The following is a 13,112-nucleotide window of genomic DNA, read 5'->3' on the forward strand; positions in this document are numbered from 1 at the left end:
TTTTAGGGTAGACACTTGGCAGTGGTTGTCAGTTCTTTAAAAGGCTATTTTCTTGAGTCGTTGTTATTTATTAAGCTTACCACAAAGCAAACTTGCGTTTCTTATTTAATGAGGATGATTTATTATCCCCATTTTATGGATGAGGAGTCTGCGACCCAGAGGTTCCCAGGCCACCCAGCCAGCAAGTGGCAGAGCTTTTCCAGGCACACATCTCCTCCAGTTCATCAAGTCGGAAAAACCTGCAGTCTCCACTTAAGATCTATTTCTGTCCAGCAAATGAGCTTAGTGCTTGGGGATGCCAAGAGAAGAAAAACAAAAACAAAAAACCTGAAACCACCACAAATCCCCACGCTCTAAATCTCCAGTCTTCCTCATTCTTTGTCCCAAAACTTCTGTTCCTACAACATCCTCTCAACATGATTCAGTTTCCATGACTCCTTGCCTTATATGAGACATAGTCCAGAGTGATCTCTAGACAAGTGATCTCATCTGAGAGGTTACTGGAAACCCCAGGACCATTTCTGGGAAACTTCCAGCTGGGACTAATCTCATCTGCTGTGCATGGGACCTTGTCAGCTCCAATTACCCACAGAGGTCTGAGAGTGATGGAAATGGCTCTGTCTACTCAGGAATAGGATGGGCGTGTCACCGGCTCTGTGGGATTATCTGCCCTGTTTCTCCTTGAATTGGCCACATTTGTGCACCAGCCCTGACCCCAATGCATCTTATACAAGAATCCCAAATGACATTTGATCTTGACTCTCCCCTTTCTTCCATTCTAGGCGGTCATAGGGCAACCACCAGAGTTGCAAGGGAAAGTGGCGGAGATGAGGTGTTCCTACCCCTTTGTCTCCACCAAACCAGTTTCCATCACCTCAGATTTTCACATGTGAATCAGATCCATAAACTCTTTTGATTTGATTTGCTTTAGAAATCTCAGACCGATTGTTCAGAAATGACACTCCTCGATATAAAGGGAAATAGAGTCAGGTGTAGGTTTGGAGACAAAGACTAAGTGGGAAAGAAGACTCAGTCCCTGAGAGAGGAACTTACAAACACGTTCTAGGGAGGCTCTTCCTTACAGTGGAACACCAACTAGTAAATAGAGAAGGGGTGGTGGGGTTAGAAAATTATCAACAGATGCCAAAGCCAGTAGAAAATTTGACTGAACAATAGGATATTTACTTAGTCTTAAGGTATATCCCCACGAGATGCTTATTAATTACAAAGAAAAAAAATAGTAACTTTACAGTGTTGAAACATGGCAGATACCACCTTAACCAAGTGATCAAAGTTAACTGTGCCAGTGACGGGACAAACTGACATCTTATGCCTGATGATATGATGCACCGAGGACACAACAGCACATCAGTGGCAATTCTGCCAATTCAGGCAAACACCAATTGTGGGGTGTCCTACCACATAATTCAGCCAGGCATGGAGGTGCGCAGTCTTCAAAAATGTCACAGCCAAATAAAAAAGAAAAGCTGAGATTAAAGGTTCCAAGTTAAAGAAGACTAAGGAGGATACAACAAGGAAATGCAATGTGTGATCACACCAAACAACAACAACAACAACAGCAGCAACAAACAAACAAAGGAAAAGGAAGGCCGGGTGCAGTGGCTCATGCCTGTAATCCTAACACTTTGGGAGACTGAGGCTGGCGGATCATGAAGTCAAGAGATGGAGACCATCCTGGCTAACATGGTGAAACCCTGTCTCTACTAAAAATACAAAAATTAGCTGGGCATGGTGGCACTCGCCTGTAGTTCCAGCTACTGGGGAGGCTGAGGCAGGAGAATCGCTTGAACCTGGGAGGTGGAGGTTGCAGTGAGCTGAGATCACACCCCTGCACTCTATCTCAAAAAAAAAAAAAAAAAAAAAGAAAAAGAAAAGAAAAGAAAAAGGAAAAAAGAAAGAAAGCTGACCAGGTGCAGTGGCTCATGCCTGTAATCCTAGCACTCTGGGAGGCCGAGGTGGGCGGATCACTTCAGGTCAGGAGTTCGACACCAGCCTGGTTAACATGGTGAAATCCTGTTTCTACTAAAAATACAAAAATTAGCCAGGCATGGGGGTGCGCACCTATAATCCTAGCTACTCGGGAGGATGAGGCACGAGAATCGCTTGAATCCGGGAGGTGGAGATTGCAGTGAGCTGAGATCGTGCCACTGGACTTCAGCCTGGGCAACATAAATAATACAAAAATTAGCACGCATGGTGGTGCACATCTGTAATCCCAGCTACTTGAGAGGTTGAGGTGGGAGGATCCCTTGAGCCTTGGAAATCAGAGGCTGCAAAGAGCTGAGATCATGCCACTGTACTATAGCCTGGGTGACAGAGTGAGACCCTGTCTCAAAAACCAAAAAGAAAAAGAAAATACACACTGAACTACTTGGGGATAAATAGGCATGATATCTGTAACTTTCTCTTAAAAAAAGTATATGTATATATTCTGCATATGTATAAATTATGTATCATGTATATGTATATATACTTATAGGATACATTATATATATGTATGTATACAGAGAGAGGCAGAATGATAAAGTAAATGAGATAAAATGTAAATAACTGGGGAAATTTGGATAAATTGCATATGGGAGTTACTTGTATCATTCTTGTAACTTTTCTGTAAATTTAGAATCATAGCAAAATTAAGAAATTATCCAAAAAGGAAAAAACATTGATGAACATGATATGCCGATTTATAAGAAGAGATGAGGCATAAGGAGTACAACAATATGCCTAGGGGCTTAATCAGCCCTTTTCTATCTTGAATCATGATTGTATTGATTTTTAGATGAATCTGGGGAAGATTGATGGACTTAAATGAGTCGTATTATTTATGACCTGATATATTTGTTTACTTTTCTTAAGACATTTAAAAAAATCATCAATTATTTTAAAAACTCATCTTCTCTCTTTAAAAAATCTGCCTTCTAAGCAGGAGCACTTAAGACCTTGGGCAAATGGATTCATTTCCTTTTGCCCAGCTTTCTCATCATTTAATCTGGAATAACAAAAGTCTGCCCCTCCCACCCAGGGTTGCTGCTGACTCAGAGGAGACCGAGGAGAGGGGGAGTGCTAAGAAGCCCGAAACTGGCTCTGTGCCCTGTGGGGTGGTCGATGGGGTTCATCTCTGAGGAGGTTCTGTTGAATTGAAGATGCTGACCTCACCATCCTGTCCTGGGACAGGCACTGTGGGGATGTGCACTGACTGGTACCAGCAGCAGGATGAGACCTGAAGTGGCATTCCCAGTGATTCAGCTTAGAAAGCTAAATTCTCCAGGCACTGAGAAGTGGAGTACTGATGCTTTCTCCCAATTAAATAGGTATTTGAGGCAAATTCAGTGGTTTGCAGGATTGCCAGGGCACTGAACTGGATAATCAAGGGGTTTTTAAATAATCAAGGGGTTTTTAAATAATCAAGGGGTTTTTAAACTTAAATAATCAAGGGGTTTTTAAACTGAATTGAAATTTAAAATTCAATCCCCAGGTACATTTACAAGATGTGTTATCTTCTTAGCAACTGGTGACATTGGGGGGCTTAGAGAAACTCTGGTCTGAATGATTTCATGAAACCTTCCTGGACTTTAAGAGCTGAAAGGGGCTTTTGCAGTCATCCTCCCAGTCTCCCAACCCATGCAGGAGCCTCCTCCAGCATTCTTGACAGGGAGAATCTGACCAGTCTCAGTTCGAAGAACCCCAACGAGAGGGAGCTCATAGCCCATGCTAAGATACCTCATCCCATTTGGAACATCTCTTTTGCTCCTAGTGTTTAGAGTGACAGGGTCTCTGGCAGATGTGAAAACCCAGTCATTGGCTGCAGAGTCTTGGCCAAAAGTACACAAAGAGAGGACCTGGACTGTCTGCCAGTCCCCCTTCAGCTCTCAAGAAGAGGACACAGGGAACATCAGCCGACAGCTGAGAGATAGAGGGAGGGAAGGAGAGACAGATAAGATGGAAAGGGACAAAAAAGAAGAGACAGAAGGGTTTGGGGAGTGACACAGAAAAGGTAACGAGAGATGGAGTGGAAAGAAGAGTAGAGAAAGAGCCGGAGTGGGGAACTGGGAGCGCTCCCTGAGGACACTCGTGGAGGAAGGCGCCAGCTGGACTGGCCACCGTTCCTTCCCTTCAGGGTGCCTTACCCCATTCTTGTCGAAGGCTCGGAACATGCCCTCTACGTACTGGGAGGCCTCCTCATCGTCTGTGACCTTGAAGAAGCGTTTAAACTCATGCATAAAGAGTGTGCCGCTGGGGCACTCCATCACGAACTTCTTGTACCACTCCTGGAGCTCTGCCACATCTATCTCGCCAGCTTCCTCTGCCTCCTCCCAGCTAAACTCCTGCCCCATGCTGGCCCTGAGGAGCGTCAGGGAGCAAGGGTCTGTGTCTCCTCCCTGGCTTCTGCTGATGGATCTCTCCAGCTAGGGCCCTCTTCCTCCCTTTCCAGGAGGCCTGATCAGCCTCTCCATCATCTCCTGGGTGACTGAACATGATCGTCAGTGCAGGGGGCAGGTGGCAAGGGAGGTGGGCCCAGGTCAGCTAAGCCGTCCTAAGACTATTAGAAGATTCCCCGGGCAGCCGGGCGCAGTGGCTCATGCCTGTAATCCCAGCACTTTGGGAGGCTGAGGTGGGTGGATCACGAGATCAGGAGTTCGAGACCAGCCTGGCCAACATGGTGAAACCCTGTCTCTACTAAAAATACTAAAAAATTAGCTGGGTGTGGTGGCAGGCACCTGTAATCCCAGCTACTCAGGAGGCTGAGGCAGCAGAATCGCTCGAACCCAGGAGGCGGAGGTTACAGTGAGCCGAGATTGCGCCACTGCACTCCAGCCTGGGGGACACAGCAAGACTCCATCTCAAAAAAAGAAAAAAAGGAGATTACCCTGGAAGTTCTGACCTCCAGTCTAAGCTCCTCCAGTCTCACCCCCTCCCTTAGCCTTGTTAACAAAGCAACCAAGCTGGCCCAGGCAGACTCTGAAGAGGTAGAAGGGGAAGAAATTGAGAGGTAAGCAGAGGGACGCAGAGTGAAGAAAGAGTCGGGGTGCCAGGCTGGGATCCTCCCATCTCACTCACTCCATGTCTCTTTAGCTGGGCCCCACATTGCTCCAGGGAGGCCCATCTTGGAGACAGGAGACTCAAGCCCAGAGAGGAAGTGACATCAAGTCCTAATCTGTAAAACAGAATCCACTGGTGATCTGAGACTCGCCCCTCAGATGGTCTAGTGAAAAGAGGCAGAATCGATGATGGGAAGGGCTCTAGGTGAGCAACTCTCTTTCCAGGCTAACTCAGTTCCTGACACAGGATCTGAAGCTCCTTTCCAGATCACACCTTTGATCTTGGGAGCTTTTCACTTTCTGATTAAAAATACAAATACCTCCCTCCAACTCTTCACCCAAGACCTAGGGGTAGTGCTTTTTTCACATTTCCTCCAAAATACTAACATGTGAGAAGGATCTGGGAGCATGGCCTAAAATATTTTTGAAGGCTCTTACTTTTACATTAAAGGCCATGTAAATTTGCTTTTGAACAATTACATATTCATGCTTATTTTAATGTAACATAAAAATGACACCTCCAAGAAATCAAAAGACCTGGGACACACGTTTTTCTTTTTTTTTTCTTTTTTTTTTTAAAAAAAATATTTTTTGAGACAGGGTCTCACTCTGTCGCCCAGGCTGGAGTGCAGTGACACGATCTTGGCTCACTGCAAGCTCCACCTCCAGGTTCAAGTGATTCTCATGCCTCAGCCTCCCGAGCAGCTGGGATTACAGGTGCCCACCACAACACCCAGGGTTTTTTAAAATCTTTTTTTTTTTTTATTATACTTTAAGTTCTAGGGTACATGTGCATAACATGCAGGTTTGTTACATAGGTATACATATGCCATGTCGGTTTGTTGCACCCAACGCCCAGCTAATTTTTGTATTTTTAGTAGAGACGGGGTTTCACCATGTTGGCCAGGCTGGTCTGAAACTCCTGACCTCAAGTGATCCACCCGCCTTGGTCTCCCAAAGTGCTGGGATTATAGGCGTGAGCCACTGCGCCCAGCGACACTCATTTTTCTAGAAGACTTCAGAGGCAGCATTTCCAGTGAATCTGTCCTTAACCTACCCGTCCCTCACTGGGTGTTCAGCCTGAATTGTTTTGCACATCTCCAGGCCTGACCTCCTCTCTCACTGTTCTCTGCCTCCAGACGTCACTGAGCTCTGAAAGCTCTTTTAACTTTCTTGCTATTCCTGAAGGAGAAATGTGATTTCTTCTGTCATCCTTTCAAGTGGTGGTGGGTTTTTCTCCCCCACACACCTCAAGGTCTAGATAACAGGGCTAGTGTCCTCCTCTCTTCTCACTCTTGCCTCCAAATGGTCTTTTATTGTTTTTTCCCTAGAAAAGGCCAGTCCCTTTGAAGCCACATCTGACTCCTTGCCACTATTTACTTCCCTCCTTGCTGTAATTCACTGTTGACTTCCCTGCTTGTCTCAAAGCATCATGTCAGTCATTTCAGTGACTCTGACATCCAAGTGGATAAACAGCCCATCCCACACACTGGCCTCAAAGGTCCTTGATCTCCCTTTTTTTTTGAGACAGAGCTTTTGCTCTTTTCACCCAGGCTGGAGTACAATGGCGTGACCTCGGCTCATTGCAACTTCCGCCTCCTGGGTTCAAGCAATTCTCCTGCCTCAGCCTTCCTAGTAACTGGGATTACAGGTACGCGCCACCACGCCTGGCCAATTTTTGTATTTTTAGTAGAGACGGGGTTTCACCATGTTGACCAGGCTGGTCTCAAACTCCTGACCTCAGATGATCTGCTTGCCTTGGTCTCCCAAAGTGCTGGGATTACAGGCATGAGCCACTGCGCCCAGCCCCAGTGAGAGTATGTGTGGGGGTCGCACTGCCCTCTTACTCTCTAATTGCTGGCAACCTGGCATGGTCCCACATGTGTGAGTCACCGTGTTTGGCCTGGTCCTTGGTCTCTTTAGTTCCAAAGAGCTTTTCTTCCACCTTACCTAGGACTTTCATTCACTTGTGGTCCCTGAGCCACAAGTGCAGCATCTGGGAGCTTGTTAGAAATGCAAAGTCTTAGGCCCCACCTCAGACCTACTGAATCAGGAACTGTGGGTTGGGGCCAGGAGTCTGTGTTTTAACAAGCCCCTCCAGGTGCTTCCAATGCATACTGAAGTTTGAGGATCACCACCCTAGGCCTTGCTGTCACCAATCTCTACTACCTCTGAAACATTCAAATGCTGCCTTCTCTTATCAGCACCCCACCCCTTCCATCTGTTACTCTAATACCTTCACTCCAATAATTCACTAATCTCATTGTGACTTCCAACCTGCTGATCCGTTTTTAACATCTGTCATCTTGCTCATCTCCTCACTCTCCTCCTTATTATCCTCATTCCATGGCCCAGCATTCTGTCCATTTTGACTTTTGTTCTCCTAATGCCTCACTTGGCCTGGCCCTGGTTAAGGCTGTACGCTAACTATGCAGTAACACCTTCCCTACAGTGGGGAGCCTGGACATCGCTGGGGGACATCACAAATCATGCTGGCTGCACACACTTCAGATCATGTCAGACAATCATACTACATATTCTTCCCGCCGAATTCCCTCTCCCTCCCTCTGAGATGACTATTCCATAGTGCTTCCTGCCCTCAAACCTTCCACTCACTCCCACACTGTCACGCACTTCACAGAGACAGACGAGGCAGTGACTCATCTTCCCACCAGTGTTTACCAACTTCTCTGTATCTGTGCCCATGTCCTCTGCCCCCTTCCAGTCTCAGTGGAAGCAGCGTGCCCTTCCCCTTGTCCCCGTCAATACTGCTACTTGTTTCCTAGATCCCATCTCTCTTTACCTACTCGAAAGCTTCATTCCCGCAGTTACTCCCTTTCTCTTCTGCAGCCTCCACTCATCCCTCTCTAATGGCATTCCCGTCGGCATTCAGATGTGCTGTAATATTGCCTTTATTAAAACAAGACAAAAATCCCTCCTTGACCCCACATTCAGGGCTACATTATGACGTTCATGGGCCCCACGTTTTTGCCTTCATGGGTCATAATATAAATATTGAAAAAATATTAAATAAATATTAATAATTATCACTGGTATAAAAAGGAACATAATCTAGACTGGGTGTTTCTTTTTAATTATGATTTTATTTTATTATTATTATTTTGAGACAGAGTCTTGCTCTGTCACCCAGGCTGGAGTGCAATGGCACGATCTCGGCTCACTGCAACCTCTGCCCTGCCAGGTTCAAGTGATTCTCCTGCCTCAGCCTCCCAAGTAGCTGGGATTACAGGTGTGCACCACCACGCCCGGCTAATTTTCTATTTTTAGTAGAGACAGGGTTTCACCATGTTGGTCAGGCTAGTCTTGAACTCCTGACCTCAAGTGATCCATCCACTTTGGCCTCCCAAAGTGCTGGGATTACAGGCATGAGCCACCGCTCCTGGCTCTGATTTTATTTTAATTAACTAATGTCTTTATCCTGAGATAGGGTCTCTGTCGCCCAGGCTGGAGTGTACTGGTGCTATCAGGGCTCACTATAGCCGCGACCTCCTGGGCTCAAGCAATCCTCCCGCCTCAGCCTCCTGAGTATATAGGACTGCAGTTGTGTGCCACCATGCTTGGTTAGTTTTTTGATATTTAGTAGAGACAAGGTCTCACTATGTTTCCCAGTCTTGAACTCCTGGGTTCAAGTGACCCTCGTGCCTTGGCCTCCCAAGTGCTGGGATCATAGGCATGAGCCACCATGCTTGCCTTTATTCTGGTTTTAAAAGAAATTTAAAATATTGGGCCCTAGGCACTGTGCCTACTGGGTAAGCTGACCTGTCCACATTCCCCTCAAGCTACTGTCCTAAATTTTGCTCCCTTTACAACAAAACCCCTTGTGGCAGATGTATTTTCAGAAAATGGCAGGACAATGGTTCTGGCTTCACTCATTCCTCCCTTGATGGGAGGAATCTATTATATTTTTCTTCAACCTGGAGGAAACTTTCTCGCTGCCTTGTTGAAGATAACTGCAGAAATGACACAATGTGACTTCCAGGGCTAGGTCATCAAAAGTGATAGGTTTCCACCAGGCTTTCTCAGAACTTGCCCTTGGAACCCAGCCACCATGTTGTGAGGAAGCCCAGAGCACATGCAGGGGTTCTGGCTGAAAGCCAGTCTCAACCACCGGACATGGCTGAGTGAGCCTTCAGATGACTCCAGCCCCAGCTTTTGAGCTACCCCAGCTGATACCACATGGAGCAGACACTCTCCCTGCAGAGTCACTGTTTTAAGCTACTAAGTATTGTGTTTTTTGAGGTAGCAATAGATAACTGGGACATTCTCAAACCTATTTTGCATTCTTTTTTTTTTTTTATCTCTTATTCTCTCCTCAAGTTACTCCAACTGGATGTTCATCCCCATCACTCCACAGAAACGGCTTTTATTGTGGTCACAAATTATCTACTTTTTTTTACCTAACCTGCTGCAGATTCATTACAGTTCACCAAACTGAATTCTTTCTCCAAACACTCCAGGTTTCAGGGACCCACCCTCCTCTGATTTCACTCCAACCTCACTCATTGCTCATTTCCTTTGCTAGCACCTCTTGCTTTTAACCAAATCTCTAAAAGCTGGGAGCTTTCCAGGCTTGTCTTCAGCACTCTTCCCTTGTTTACCCACACTCTCTCCCTAGATGATCTCACTCATTCCCATGCCATTACACACCATTTACAGGCCAGCAGCTTCCAAATTTGTATCTTCAGCTTGGACCTCTCCCAGGAACTCCGGATGCATGTATTCAACTGCCTACTGGACATCTATACTCAGATTGCAAACTTAGCAAGGCCAAAACCAAATTACTGATTTCCTTCCCAAGTCCCACCTTATCCCTTCTCCACCTCAGTCATGGCACTGCCATTTATGCTTAGGCGAAAACCCAGGAGTTATACTTGGAATGCTCTTTCCTCTAGATTTCACTTCAATCTACTAGTAGGTCATTTAATCAGCTCTTCCTGCAAACTATATTCTAAATTAAACCACTTCTCCTCACTTCCATTCCTGACATTCTAGCCCAGACCAGCATCATCTCATCTGGTCCACCACAGCAGATCCCTAACTGGTCTCCCTGCCCTCTCTTGTCACCCCTCTTTTACCCAGCAGCCACAGTAGCATACAGCAGATCCTGCCACTCTCCTGCTCAAAACCCTCCTTTAGCTTTCCATTTGCTGAGAATAAAATCCACACTCCTCCCCATGCCTATGATGCGTTACATGCGTTACATGATCTAGCCCCTGCCTACTTCTGTCTTCATGGTCTTCTACACTGCAAACACACCGAACTCCTTATAGAATCAGTGTGTCTTTGCATGTATTTATGGTTCCTCCTACTTGGACTGCTTTTCCTCCAGATTTTTCTTTTGAGACAGGAGTCTCGCTCTTGTTGCCCAGGCTGGAGTGCAATGGCACGACCTCGGCTCACTGCAACCTCCGCCTCCCGCGTTCAAGTGATTCTCCTGCCTCAGCCTCCTGAGTAGCTGGGATTACAGGCACCTGCCACCACACCAGGCTAGTTTTTTATATTTTCAGTAGAGATGGGGTTTCATCATGTTGGCCAGGCTGGTCTCGAACTCCTGACATCAGGTGATCCACCCATCTCAGCCTCCCAAAGTGCTGGGATTACAGGCATGAGCCACTGTGCCCGGCTTCTTCCTCCAGATGTTAACACCACTGCCTCCTTCTCAGCGTTCTCCTCTCCTCAGAGAGAACTTTCCCATCTCCCCCTCAGGTAGCCACTCAAGTAATTCTGATATTATTCCATTTTATTTTCTTCACAGTACTTAACTGCATTTGAAACTATCTTATTTTTTTCTCTACTTATCTGTCTCACTAGAGTCTACGATCTTTGAGGAGAGGGACTTCACCACATACATTCCAGAATTCCCAGCGTTTAGAACAGTGCTTGGCATGTACAGGAAACTCAAATACTTGTTGAGTAACTGAGCAAGGTCCTTGGCACATGGTCAATGCTGAATTAATGTGAGCTATTACTCCTTCATTTTTCAAGGCAATTCCTCTTTGACTCTGTTTAGTGTCTAGATTAGCAGGTATTTGTTGAGATAAAAATGATAATGGGATTTTAGAACTGGAAGAGGCCTTGAAGATTATGTAGCCCATTAATTTCCAATTACCCATCTCAACACACCTTAAGATAACACATGCCCATCAGCAGTCATGGCTCTGTAACAGCAGCATCTCAACTGGCTTGGTGTGAAGGTGGTATTATTCCCATCCATCTCTCTCTTTTTTTTTTAGACAGGGAGACTGGGTCTCCCTCTGTCACCCAGGCTGGAGTGCAGTGGCGCACTCTCGGCTCACTGCAACCTCCATCTCCTGGGTTCAAGCAATTCTTGTGCCTCAGCCTCCTGAGCACCTGGAACGACAAGCAAGCACAACCACGCCCAACCAGTTTTTATATTTTTCGTGGAGATGCGGTTTTGCCATGTTGGCCAGGCTCCGTCCATCTCTTAACACTTACTATTTAAGCAACATTGAAGATTGATTAAAGGACAGTATCTCTGCCCAAGTTAAGAAATTTTATGAGTGAAATATAACCTGATTTAGCCTCTGGCTGAGGAATTTAAGGTTCAATTGGCTTTTCATGTGGGTCAGTTGCCCATGACCTGCCCTATAAATAAATGTCGCTGAGCTACTGAGTTATAAATATATCATTTTAAAGAGGATTAAAAATCTGGCCGGGCGCGGCGGCTCACGCCAGTAATCCCAGCACTTTGGGAGGCTGAGGTGGGCGGATCACTTGAGGTCAGGAGTTTGAGACCAGCTTGGCCAACACGTCAAAACCCCATCTCTACTAAAAATATAAAAATTAGCTGGGCGTGGTGGCGGGTACCTGTAATCCCAGCTACTCAGGAGGCTGAGGCACAAGAATCGCCTGAACCTGGAAGGCAGAGGTTGCAGTGAGCCGAGATTGTGCCACTGCATTTCAGCCTGGGGAACAGAGTGAGACCCTGTCTCCAAAAATAAATAAATAAATAAATGAAAATAAAAATAAAATAAGTAAAATAAAGAGGATTAAGAATCCATAGAGAGAAATGAGAGCTTGAAGTAACAATAGAAAGGATTTAAGGAGGGCAGGGTTAGGAATTGAGCAGGGGATTTGGAGAGCCCTGGGGATTGCAGGCAGTCAGCCATAAGCCTGGCTCCAGGGGCAAAGAAATGCTTAAAAGCGACAAACCCATGTCTTCTGAGCCCTAGTCAGGCTGGACCTGAAGCCTCACTGTGAATCATCTCCATCCGAGTGTTCTTGTGACTGAGTTGGACTCCCCTTGCTGACGCCTAAACTCTTGTGTTGCCCCCTCCCTCAGGACCAGTCTCAGCAGTGGGACCACCTAAATCTTGCTTCTTGCCTTTATTCATTAATTTTTCCTCTCAGTCAATTGCTTTAGAGCAAGCGTATCCAGTTGGAGGCCCGCGGGCTGCATGCGGCCCAGGACAGCTTTGAATGCAGCCCAACACAAATTCGTAAACTTTCTTAAAATATTATGAGATTTTCTTTCATGATTTTTTTTTTTTTTTTAAATTAGCTATCGTTAGTGTTAGTGTATTTTGTGTGGCCCAAGACAATTCTTTCAATGTGGCCCAGGGAGGCCAAATATTAGACACCCCTGCTTTAGACAAAATGAGTACATTTTGGTAATGTGAGAGATGAACAAAGCTGGAATTTAGCTTTGAATATTCTGCATAAATTTAGTATGTGGATATTTGAGTACCTCATAGCCTGCTTACAAATTAGGTTCTAGGGCTGACCCTGTCACTAACAGCTTTATCTGTAAGCTGAAAGGGTGACTGAGTGGGCAAATAACAACTCTCTAAGCCTTGGTTTTCTGTCCTGTAAAATGAGGACAACGGTAAGCACTTTAGTGTGTTAATAAAAATCAAAGGATTTTTGGTTTGTGGCTGGGTGCTGTGGCTCATGCCTATAATCCCAGCACTTTGGGAGGCTGAGGCTGGCAGACTGCTTGAGCTTACAAGTTTGAGATCAGCCTGCAACATGACGAAACCCTGTTTCTCCAAAAAAAAAAAAAAAAAAAAA

The 13,112-nt window shown here is 45.8% G+C and overlaps 1 protein-coding gene across 1 annotated transcript in view; it reads right to left on the reverse strand.

The window, feature by feature from the left end:
- Window positions 1-4,467, reverse strand: part of GUCA1B (guanylate cyclase activator 1B (retina)) — an 11,699-nt gene extending 7,232 nt beyond the window's left edge. Inside the window, 2 exon segments of the mRNA XM_011986716.1 lie at window positions 408-469; window positions 4,149-4,467. Coding sequence (XP_011842106.1) covers window positions 408-469; window positions 4,149-4,355 — 269 coding nt within the window. The 5' untranslated portion in view covers window positions 4,356-4,467.
- Between the last annotated feature and the right edge of the window lie 8,645 nt (window positions 4,468-13,112).

The sequence above is a fragment of the Mandrillus leucophaeus genome, unplaced genomic scaffold, assembly GCF_000951045.1.
Source record: "Mandrillus leucophaeus isolate KB7577 unplaced genomic scaffold, Mleu.le_1.0 Scaffold3, whole genome shotgun sequence".
Taxonomy (NCBI): domain Eukaryota; kingdom Metazoa; phylum Chordata; class Mammalia; order Primates; family Cercopithecidae; genus Mandrillus; species Mandrillus leucophaeus.